The following is a 12,581-nucleotide window of genomic DNA, read 5'->3' on the forward strand; positions in this document are numbered from 1 at the left end:
TGCTTTTCAGTCACGGTGTTTATCACAGCAGTAGAAACCTTAAGACAGCTACAGTGAAGGTTCCTAGGGACAGATCAAAAGCCCCCAGGGATCTGGATTAACAACCATAGAGCACAGGGCTAAAGGAATGCATATTCCGCTATGAGCTGGTCTCATGCAAATTTACTTTCCATCTAATGAAGTGGCAGGACTGTCTCAAGGCCTAGACTTGAAAATCAGGGAACCTTGGACTTACATCTGATAAGCTGTGTGCAGTCTGAAGCAATACTTCATTCTGTAGTAATGTTGTCTCCAAATAGCAAAATTAATTCTTACTGATGTAAGATATAAAGAAACAAAAGGAATTAAACATAATTTCAGTGTGCCAAGCTTCACAGAAAGGGACAAGATACAACTCAACCTCTTCATCAAGAAAGCTTGACTTATTCAAACCAGAAGCCATGTCAAACCATGAGACATGCCAGGTGTGGGGAGAAAGCCCTGAGAGTTAGCTCATCTCTTTCTAGTCCTCTCTCCTGTGGACCCTCATCCCAGCATCCTCTCCTCTCTCCTGTGGACCCTCATCCCAGCATCCTCTCCTCTCTCCTGTGGACTATCATCCCAGTGTCCTCTCCTCTCTCCTGTGGACTCTCATGCCAGCATCCTCTCCTCTCTCCTGTGGACTCTCATCCCAGCATCCTCTCCTCTCTCCCGTGGACTCTCATCCCAGCATCCTCTCCTCTCTCCTGTGGACTCTCATCCCAGCATCCCATCCCAGCATCCTCTCCTCTCTCCTGAGGACCCTCATCCCAGCATCCTCTCCTCTCTCCTGTGGACTCTCATCCCAGCATCCTCTCCTCTCTCCTGTGGACTCTCATCCCAGCATCCTCTCCTCTCTCCTGTGGACTCTCATCCCAGCATCCTCTCCTCTCTCCTGTGGACTCTCATCCCAGCATCCTCTCCTCTCTCCTGTGGACTCTCATCCCAGCATCTCATTCTTCTGGACTCCATGTTAAGCTCTTTGGGTTTAACAGATCACAGGGAGTCAAGTTAAGGCCCACAGATTCATGGACTCAGCAGTTAAGATCATGTCCTACTCCAGAAGAGGACCAGAATTTGGTTCCCAGTACCCATGTGGCAGCACACAACATTTCTAACTCCAGTTCCAGGGAATCCTATGTCCTCCCTGGCTTCTGTAGGCACCAAGCATGCACATGGCGCACACGGGCAGAACACTGTGCATAGTGTTTGTTTGTTAATTAAGATTACAGATTCAGGGCTGGAGAGATGGCTCAGCCATTAAAGGCTAGGCTCACAACCAAAAACATAAGATTACAGATTCAGGGCCGGACAAAAACCTCAGCAGCTAAGAGCTTTTGCTTGCCATGCAGAGAATCAGAGTTCAGTTCCCAGCGTCCACGCACAGTGACCCACAGCCACCTGTGACTTCCGACCAGTGGAGCTGATGTCCTCTTCTGAGTGTCACAGGCACTGTGTGTGCATGTCTGTTTTCACTAGGAGCCAGGATTAGGACAGACAGTGTCCACTCTGGAGCTGGAGATGCGACTGGGTGGCTGAGAGCTGGTGTCACTGACTAGTGTGTTCATGGCCCCGGGTTCAACCTCCAACCCTGAAACATACATACATACATACATACATACATACATACATACTTACATATGTACAGACAGACAGACAGACAAGGCAGCCACGCTGTCTTCTGTACATGGTCTGCAGAGATGCCAAGAGGCCTTTGCCCTTTGTCCATCCTACCTGGGGAAGCTTGCCCTGGACTCCCGACTGCTGCTGGGCTAGCTATAAGCGAGGACAAAGACCCTGCTCTAATCTCACAGTCTACACTGACTTCCTACCAGAGGGGAGACTGAGTACAGGCTGACATGCAGGAAACTCCCACGACATTGAGGAGGAACATGAGAAAAAATTCCAGTATTCTTTTCCTCTTATTGACTAAGGGTTAGAGAAGTTTGCTAGGTCTCGGTTCCCCTCTCTGTCTCTGTCTCTAAGTCTCTGTGTCTCTGTCTCTGTGTGTATGTGTGTATGTGTGTGTGTGTGTGTGACCTCTGCCTTCAATGTCATATGAAGAACAGTTGCAACACAAACAACCCAGCTTGTCAGCCCTTCGACTTTGATATGATGACTGAGTCTGGATCGCAAGCCTCCTCAGTCTGCAGCACTCCTGGTCTCTTAACCACGTGGGTGCATGGAAGTAGGTTCCTGTCCATCTTTGGGAGTGTACGCCTACTGGGGTACACTTCGAGAAATACCTGACTCATCCTGGGGAGGGGCTAGCACCACCTGTCTAAACTGGTTCTCGTGAGAACTTTACGTTGTCCAATGGAAGCACAGTAACAGGCACTCTTGCATTTCTCTCGTTTGTCAAAATGACCGTTTCCCTGTTGTACATTAGTAGGTAGCAACACATTGGCAAAATCGTACATGGGGAAGAGATTAGCACTGTCTAAAGTGTCTACAGCGTGGAAGAGTAAAAAGGTGACACTGGACAAGGCCACAGCGACGAGTCGCTATCCTGAGGCCTCACTTCTTACCTGTAGAAATAATAGTTTGCAATAGCTTTCAAACTATGCTATTATGTATAATGTACAGTTACTAACACTCTTAGTGTTGAAGGTCAGATAAGACTGAAGAGATGGCTCAGCAGTTAAAAGCATATTCTCTTATTCAGAGGGCAGCAGTTCATATATGTCAGGCAACTCCCAACCACCTATAACTCCGGCACCAGAGAGGCTTATGTTTTCTTGTCACCTCCCCAGGTACCTGCCGCTCATGTGCACATATTCATATCCCCCCATCTCTCTCTCTCTCTCTCTCACACACACACACACACTTAAAAATAAAGATAAGTTGGCCCAATGGCTCACGCCTTTAATCCCAGCATTCAGGAGTCAGAAGCAGATGGATCCCTGTGAGTTTGAGGCCAGCCTGGTCTACAGATGAAGTCCCAAGCCAGGGATATATAGTGAGGCTCTGTCTCAAAAACATAAAATCTAAAACAATATAAGAATGTGTAACCATGAAAGTTATCACACGCTCCTAGCGTAAGGCCTCACCCTCATCCCCTCATGTCAGTGTGGAGGACTTTGCAGAGAGAACTGCCCGGTGTGAGTGAACATTTTAAAAGCCTCCCGTTTGCAAGGTTCTGCAAACCTCCGAAGCTTTGCTTACCCCGATGGAGGGAAAGACTGTTCAGCTCTCGAGATACGAATTCGCAGATGCAGACAAACAGCCTCTCGCCCTCTTTCAGACTGGGAATTGTCACGATCTCCACAAAACTGCTGGGGAACTGTCCTGAGAAATGGAAGCACACCAGTTACACACAGAGTGTTCTTTTCATCGCAGCCCGAGTACAAGGACCACTTCTTTTCTGAGTCCATTTACAAATCCTGAGTCGAAAACTGACTTAATGCTAATAATTAGAGAATTTACTGTAGAAAAAAGTGTAAGGTACAAAACCAGATGTCTGTAGAACACAGAGAATACAATTTAAAATCATTTATTGGGCCAGTGAGCTGATTCAGAGGGTAAAGGGGGCTTGCTGCCAAGCCTGACAGTTAGAGCCCCAGGTCCACCAAGGTAGGAGGGGAGAAATGAATCCTGCAAGCTGTTCTCTGTTCTTCACATGCTCCACACATGCACTGGTATATGTCCACTCACGCATGCATGCACATGCGCGTGCACACACTACATGCCCAAATTAGCATTTACCACTAGCATTGTAGCAAGTTCACTACAAGGGAAAACGTGAGTTGTGTAGTCTTCGTCTTCAAAGATCTAAAATCCACTGAAACCAAGGATACAGGAAGCCCACCCACAACAGCTGTACACGCAGCCGTGGTGGTTCTGAGGAGGCCGATAATGGGTCGTGAAGAGGATAATTTTGTTATGAAGCAGAACATTTTAGTATGGAGATGGGTAGAATTTTACAGGTGGTGCAGAAAGACAGAGTCTGTCAGCTGGAGGACCTCACATTCCCAGACCCACCAACTCAGTTTGAGCCATCATTAGTGACCCCTGGCGAGGATAAATCTCTTTAGTTGCCGTCCTACCTTCATTTTGCTCTTCCCATCATTCCTTTCAATTTTTTTTAATTGCTTCATTTTATGTGTATGTGTGGTTTGCCTGTATGTCTGTCTACGGACACACCAGAAGAGGGCATCAGATCCCATTACAGATGATTATGAGCCACCATGTGGTTGCTGGGAATTGAACTCAGGACCTCTGGAAGAGCAGTCAGTGCTCTTAACCCATGAGCCATCTCTCCAGCCCCCCCCCACCCCCACCCCACCATTCATAAAACAACAGCAATGGTATTTGATGGTGTGGGAAGCACCGAAGTTTCTGACCTCCTCAAATCCTCACCTTTGACCTCTGTAGCCCCATGGCGCCCTTCAGCCTCTTGGGGTCCCACTGATGTTTCCTCAGTGTTCCTGTGTCAGGGCCACTGAGCAAGCAGGTCTCTCTAACACCTTCTCCTAGGTTCTATCTGAGCAGAAGCATCGCTCCTACTAGAAATCTATTCATTTCCCCAAAGTTGGCCAGTGCTCCCAGCACTGTGAACCAGGGCTGAATCACACGCTCCAGTCCAGTGCACACACTGTGCGTAAGTTAAGGACTAAGTTAGCATGACTGTGTGCTGTTTGATGAAAAGGCCCGTCATCCATCACAGCTCTCTCACCTGTAACATCTTCCTTCTTCCCTAGGAGCCAAAATTCATCCACCACGGCCAGCACCTCAATAACGTCCCCCACGAAGAGTGGCAGTTCCTCTGAGACGCTAGGGCAGAAGTCAAAGATGGCTCGGACCATGGATCCAGGCTCCATGCTTCCCAAACTGGAACAGAAAGACAGGAGTGTGAGAGAGCGGCGCTGCAGGAGACGTGCCACATAAAATAGTTAAAATAACGTAAGTATAAAACACAAAACTATAAAGCTGTTTCCTTAAAATAATAATTTCATCCAATTCTCAGTGTAACTCTAGAACTGGGAAACAAACACCAATAACAAGCAAAAACTAACAACAATAACAAGCAAAAACTAACAACACACCTAAAATGTAGAGACAGAAAAGATCTGAGCTAGGACCTCTGGCTTTCAAAGCACCAGAGGAGGAATGGAGGGACAGGGGAAATGGCATTTTAGCATGTTTAAAGTTCTAGGCAATGTAGCACTTTTAAAATACACTATTTAAAAACCAAACCCTTTACATTACATACAGCATTTCATCCATTTTCCAAGATAACCATAAGAGCAGGACTGTAAGGCTCTGTAAATGTAGATAATCTAATTTGCCCAAGGTCACAGAGTCAGCAGCAGGCCAGGACTCACTGGGCCATCCCATGCAAAACAGCATAGCACAGTCTGAGGCCAGCAGCAGAGCCAGGACTCACACACACACACCAAGATTTAACACCCACAGAAAAACAGAAGTCCAAAAAAAGAAGTCCCAGAGGCAGTGTCTCCAGGGGACACTTAGGACTGGCAGGTTGAGTTTTGTTTCTGGTTTGAAGAAGCCTGTGGTCTAACCTGCACTGTCTCAGGTTTGCACTGCAATGGATAGTGGGTCCACTGCCCTCGTGTGTGTGTATGTGTGTGTGTGTGTGTGTGTATGTGTGTTTGGGGGGCGGGTGCTAGATACCTCAGAATGTGTCTGCACACTAGAAAGTGAGGGCATGAGGGGCCTGGGTGTGTTCACCTGGGAGCGCTCAGCCATGACCAGACACACATTCTCCAAATGCCTTCCCAGAGGCTTCCCAGGGGCAGCTCAAGCTCTCCAGGCTGGCCAGGGCCCAAGTGTTTCTTTAATTTCCTCAAAGACTCATTTGGTGTTGCTGAATATGGAATTTTTTTTTCATCTCACATATGATTAACCTCATCAAAAGTGCCAAGTCTGGCCAGTGCGATGGCTCAGCTGATAAAGGTGACTGTCACTAAGCCTGGTGTACTGGTTAGTTTTGTGTCAACTTGACACAGCTGGAGTTATCACAGAGAAAGGAGCTTCAGTTGGGGAAATGCCTCCATGAGATCCAACTGTAAGGCATTTTCTCAATTAGTGATCAAGGGGGAAAGGCCCCTTGTGGGTGGTGCCATCTCTGGGCTGGTAGTCTTGGGTTCTGTAAGAGAGAAGGCTGAGCAAGCCAGGGGAAGCAAGCCAATAAAGAACATCCCTCCATGGCTTCTGCATCAGCTCCTGCTTCCTGATCTGCTTGAGTTCCAGTCCTGACTTCCTTGGTGATGAACAGCAGTATGGAAGTGTAAGCTGAATAAACCCTTTCCTCCCCAACTTGCTTCTTGGTCATGTTTGTGCAGGAATAGAAACCCTGACTAAGACACCTGGTAACCTGAGTTTGATTCCTAGGACCTATGACAGGAGAGAGAAGGGGGTGGGGGCCTGGAGGGACAGCACAGCAATTAAGAGCTTACTGCTCTCCCAGGGGACACGAGCTTGATTCCCAGCATCCATGTCAGGCAGCTCCAGGGAATGCAAAGCCCTCATCTGACCTCTGGGGTACCATGCACATGGTATACACACATACACACACATGCACACTCACACGTGCATACACTTTTAAAAGGAGAGAGAGCCAATTCCTACAAGCTGTCTTCTGACTTGCTTAAACACACACACACACATACACAGAGTAAATAAATATATATAAATATTTTTTAAAATGTCTAATGGAAAGAGAACACTAAAACAGCTATAACTATTGCCTGTGACTTTCACTGGTGTGAACAAAAAGTAGGAGACATCTAATAAATGGCTCAGTATACTGGTGGTTTACCTAGGCTACAATTACATGTTATAATTGCATATTTGGCTTGTACCATTGGGTCAAAGTAGATTATTCTTATGTTACTGGTTTTTTGTTTGTTTTGTTTTCCAATAGTGAGACGCCAGGGACCACAGCAAAACAGAGAAGTGGCTACTGCAGTCCCTGTCCCCTGCCCACCACAGGTTTCCCGCTTTTGTTTTCCTTTTGTGGTGATCCAGAGAGAGCCGGGGGCCTCACGCATGCTAGACCAGTGCTCTACTACTGAACACGTATTCAATGCATCTAATTAGCTGTGTTTAGTGGTACACAGCACTCAGGGGGCAGAAAGGCAAGCAGATCTCTGAGTTAAGAGGTCAGACCAGTCTGCAGGATGAGCTCTGGGTGAGCTAGGGACACACAGAACTTGTTGCAAGAGAAAAAACAAAGAAGAAGAAGAAGAAGAAGAAGAAGAAGAAGAAGAAGAAGAAGAAGAAGAAGAAGAAGAAGAAGAAGAAGAAGAAGAAGAAGAAGAAGAAGAAGAAGCAGGAGCAGCAGCAGCAGCAGCAGCAGCAGCAGCAGTAGCAGCAAAACCCAAACCTAGTATTTATATACTTTGAGGAGATAGCACAGTAAACTTGTAAAACATTAGGCTCCTATAGCGACATAGTAAAATTCATTAGCTTATTCACCCTGGACACATTGAACTCTTGGCGATTCCGGTGCCAGGACCCAAGAAATGAAGACGTTAATACTCCCACAATGATCATCCATGATTATGACTGTAATGATAAAGATCAGTGACCAATACTTACACAGTGCTTCCTCATGCCACACACTGTACGGCGTTCCACAGCAGTGAGTCCTCACAACAACCGACCTGCCCGTGCATTATTGGTTCCCATTTGGCAGATGAGAACACAGGTTCAAAGTGATAACTCCAAGTCACACAGCAAGTCAGATACAGAACGGGAATCTAAATCTGTCTGTCCCCAAAGCCTTGCCCAGGATGCTGTGTGAACCAGCCGAGGACATGACAGGCACATAACTGGCAGTTACAGCTTCTCATTAAACATTAGCTTATTAAAAACCATTTCTATAGCTAACTACAAGTTCAAATCTGTGTCATTGGCCACCAGAGAAGAAACTGTCTTCAAGTATAAACACTTCAGACCTTATTTCAACGTGGTTAATCTAATTGTGACCAGGTTTTTAAGCAGGCACACAGGGCCAAGTGTGAGGGCACGGGCCTGTCAATCCCAGCACCCAAGAGTAAGACACGCCTTGTGCCTTCTTGACGTCGTCCAAAGATCCCGAGTTAATGTGATTTACTCGGGCTGCTGGAAGCCAGTTCAGTACATACAGTACTGTGCTGCGTTTAACCACAGCTGCAGCCCTAGACAGTTACAGAGCCTCAGGCCTTTCTTGGTGCTGCCCTGCTTCCAGGTCAGCCGGTCTCATCCATCAGCTTCATTAAAAAAAAAAGATTCACATAGTTTTATCTTATGCATATGGGTGTTTTGCCTGTATGTATGTCACGTGTGTACCTGGGCATCTACCAAAAAGGATGGCAGGTCTCCTGGGACTGGAGTTACAGATGGTTGTGAGCTGCTATGTGGGTGCTGGGATTAATCTTGGGTGAGCAAGAGGACGAGCAGCCAGTGCTTTTAACCTCTGAATTATCTTCTAAGCTACCCCACCCAGTCAGTTTTTCTACCCTACATTTTTATTTTTTTGAGACAGAGTCTTACTGTGTAGTCCTAGGTGAAACTCATTATGTAGACCAGGCTAGCCTTGGACTCATAAAGACCCACCAACTTCTGACTCGCAAGTGTCAGGGCTAAGGGTGTGCGACCCCGTGCCCAATTCAACCCAACTTCTAGTTCACAGTCTACAGCACCAACCATTACTAAGAGTTCCCAGATAGATAAAAGCGGACCACCTCTGGATGGTAGGCTAGCATCCTCTGCAGAGGTAAGGGACACATGTGGGCACTGGGGGCTCAACACTTCACAAACTCTAAGGCCCCTTTCTTATTTTCTGGCTGTCTTCCAGGCATCTGAAATTGCCAGATGTCAGATTTCTACAGAAGGGTAGGTTTGTTTGTTTGTTTGTTTGTTTAAAGCAGAAATCCAAGCATAATATTTGGCAAATCTCTTAGCCATCTACATTATTAAGACAAGTCCTCAGGGTTGGGCCAAGATGGACATAATTTTCCCGTACATTTTCTCAAAGTTCTCACTGTCTGACCGAATGCACGGCTCCTCCTCTGAGCTGTGAGATAAGGAAGGGGCCTCGACCCACTGAGTTCTTGCTCTTTGGCCTCGTGAGCTGAAAGAGTTAAGAATTCCTCTTGACTCCTTTTCACAGTGGGGGGTGGGGGGGGATGACTCACAAATGCTGAGGAGACTCTGGCTCAATCAAGTCTTTTACTGACCTCCTACTCTGCAGGAATGAGTCTATAATCCCAAGGGACACACACCCTAGAAGGGCTCAGACTCCACAGGTCCGTGTGATTCATGTGTGCAGTGAGGAGGCGGGGCTTGACGTCTCCCACTTAACTCAGGTGACGCACACTCCCAGAGTTGATCCCGCCTTGTACACTTTCTAAGAAGCACCCATTGTCACCCATGCTCGGGCTATCTAGAAGCCTTCGAGTGTGTGTCGGAACTTAACCACTAGTGGCTTCTGTAAGCTGTCCCAAGTCCAGATGGAAGTTTGCAGAAGAAACTACAGGACAGATGAGCTGAGGAAAAGCTGGGAGATTACTGTCCAAATACAGCGTGCTGCCAGGGATATCAAGATGTAGAGCCCCACCCTTCCCTACTAGCGAGTGCCCATTTCTTCCTCTAAAGAGTTGAAACATAAATATCCGCAGAACAATGATTCTTCAACACCTTTTGGAAGGTAAACTCCAAAAGAGTTTGTGAAGGAAGTGGCGTCTGACCATTTGTCTGCAGGCGGGCAGCAACGCAGGCACAGGAAGAGTTAGGTAACTGCCGGAAGCGGGTTGGAATATCTGAAACCACTTATACCTCAGCCCGTAGTTCTGCTCACCTAACGGTAAACCAGCCATCTCTGGCGTAAATAGTTTCAGTCTCTAGTTTGTCTAGGTCTAACAGGGGCTAGGGATAGGCGGTGAGGAGGTAAGGGGGAGGGGACAGTGTGAGCCCTCCAGGTCAAGCGTGGGTGCCCAGAACTTCTTGTTCTGATTAGCCCAAGGACACTAAGAAAGCTACCACCTGAGTGTACACCATGCCACATGAGCCAGGAGCCTGCACCATCCACCACACTGTGGTCAGCAAGGCTCAGATCCCAGCAATTCACCCAGACTCAACAGCTATAGAGTTTAACTGTTACAGCACTAAAAGCTACCTATTTAGGGAGGAGGACAAAAGAAAGGAATGTGTGTAAGCCAGTCTTTAAGGTACAGTACGCATAACAGTATTTTAGGGAGACAAGGTAGGAATTACTCAAGGCTAGCGTGGGTCTCTCTGGATAAAAACATTGGACTAAATATGCCACTCCTGTGTGTGACTCTAATAATCAGGGAACATAAGACAAGTCTCTATTTCATGTGTGTGCATTCCCAGCTTGTCTGTCTGTGCACCACATGTGCACCACAGCCCAGAAGAAAGTGGGTCCCCCGGGACTGGAGTTACAGATGGTTGGGAGCTGCCACGTGGACACTGGGCAGTGAACCCCGATCCTCAGGAAGAGCAGCCGGTGCTCTTAACCTCTGAGCCATCCCTCCAGCCCTGAGTATGTGAAAGTTAATGCTATAAATGTAAAATTATAAAAACATTCAGAAAAAAAAAAACTGGGCGTGGTGGTGCACACATTTAATCCCAGCATTCGGGAGGCGGAGGCAGGCAGATTTCTGAGTTCGAGGCCAGCCTGGTCTATAGAGTGAGTTCCAGGACAGCCAGAGCTACACAGAGAAACCCTGTCTCGAAAAACAAAAAAAAACAAACAAATATATATATATATACACACACACATACATATATATAATATATATTGTATATATATTTATTCAGAAATAAGATTTACAACATGCCATGAAACACATACTGACCCTTATCTGACCCTTTTAAAAGGAAAAAGAGCAGTAACACATTAATGCCACACGGATCAACCTTGAAGATGCTATGCTTTGTGAGACCAGCAGACACAGGGACAGACACTGCCAGATTCCACTCAGATGAAGTACTCGGTGCAGCCGGAGCCACAGAGACAGAGGAAAGGCTAGAGAACTAGCATTCTGTTGGGGAACTATGGCTGCTCAGTTGGGGAATATGAGAAAGTTCTGGAGGCAGAACGCTACTTATGGTAGCAAATTAGTGGTATGAAACTGTACACTTAAAATGTTCAAAATGGTAAAGCGTATGTAATATTCATTGATCACAATAGAAAAAGCAACGTGTTTAACATGTTATAAAACGTGATGGAATGCAAACTAAGGCCTGGGAGACGGATTGTTTTAATAAGCAACACAGCCACAAGTCTTAACACATTGTTAAAGATCTGAGATCATGGGCTGTAAACTTTCACCCAGAGAGATACTGATAGCAACCAGCCTAATGAGTAATTTCCAACATGGCCTTTGGGGTAAAGGTCTGAACTGGGTACACACTGAGGACATAGAACATCAGCCCTTCCAATTCTGTCCTCCAGCCTGCTCTGTGCCCCAAGGTGGTGACCTCAAACACCAAATCCAAGTGCTTGCCTCTGGAGTCCTGCTAGCTTCGACCAATGAGCAGGGCAAGGCAGAGGCTGGAAAAGCTGGATCCAACCTATAGAACAGCAGGGATCTAAAGACAGAGGCGGGAGAAGCCGGATCCAACCAATAGGACAGAAGGGATCTAAAGACAGAGGTGGGAGAAGCTGGGTTTCCCTTCCTGCTGGACTGACTTGGTGAGGCAACTTCACCAAAGGCTCCAGCCAGGAGACCTTCTCCAGATAACACTTCCTGCCCAATAAAGTAACTCTTCCATTCCCTGGAGTAGGGTGGCCTTGGTGTCAAGTACAATCCCATACTATTTTCCCTAAACCTGTGCATTCTAAGTTCGACTTCCTCAAGTCCTCAGACTGGAGTATGCTCCCTGCTTCTGCTGGCCCCCAGGCGGAGACGGGCCCAAGGGATCCCTAGAGCGCGATGCATGGAGACCATGTATTGGAAAGAACGAAAACCTAGAGTATAGGAAAGCATTGGGTAGTCTCATGGTTCCACCGCTGTAAATCCAAGTGAGACAGACAGACACTAAGGAGATCAATTTTGAAGGTTTAAAAACACAGTAGAGGTCAGGAGAGATGGCTCAGGGATTAGGAGCATTTGCTGTTTTTACAGAAGACGCAGGTTTGGTTCCCAGCACTCACACGGTGAGTTACAGACCCCTATAGCTCTGGTTCCAGGAGATCCAAGTCTCCATAGGTGGCCCATGCGCACATGGTATGTTTACGTGCCAAGCGGGCAAAGCACTGTTACAGGATACCTGATCATACTGTGAGCCCTAGATTGTGGATTATTTACTGGAAAAAACCTGTTTCTAGTCACGGTGTGGCTCGGCCCTACCACACACCTTTAATCCAAGAGCTTTCTGCTTGAATATTGTAAACAGGATTAAATAAAGTCAGCCATAGGTCAAGAAGTGACTCAGGGAACCAGTTGACAGGAAGTGAACATAGGCTTATTAAGGAAAAACCAGAGAGACTAGGAGGGAGTCAGATAGAGAGACACACAGGAAGTAGAAGGGCGGGACATTCTGTTTAACTGAGGCTTTTGGAGGGCCAGTGGTGGGACATCATCTGAGGA

At 46.9% G+C, this 12,581-nt stretch overlaps 1 protein-coding gene across 3 annotated transcripts in view; it reads right to left on the reverse strand.

Annotated features, from left to right (window-relative positions):
- The window catches only part of Dnmbp (dynamin binding protein), a 93,418-nt gene that overhangs the window by 60,727 nt on the left and 20,110 nt on the right, over positions 1 to 12,581 (reverse strand). For all 3 annotated transcript variants that reach the window (XM_006527351.4, NM_028029.4, XM_006527350.4), the window contains exons 2-3: positions 4,694 to 4,848; positions 3,184 to 3,306 (exon numbers count right to left, since the gene is read on the reverse strand). In XM_006527351.4, coding sequence (XP_006527414.1) covers positions 3,184 to 3,306; positions 4,694 to 4,838 — 268 coding nt within the window. In that variant the 5' untranslated portion in view covers positions 4,839 to 4,848. The remainder of the gene's footprint in view (positions 1 to 3,183; positions 3,307 to 4,693; positions 4,849 to 12,581) is intronic.

Source organism: Mus musculus, chromosome 19, assembly GCF_000001635.26.
Source record: "Mus musculus strain C57BL/6J chromosome 19, GRCm38.p6 C57BL/6J".
Lineage (NCBI taxonomy): Eukaryota > Metazoa > Chordata > Mammalia > Rodentia > Muridae > Mus > Mus musculus.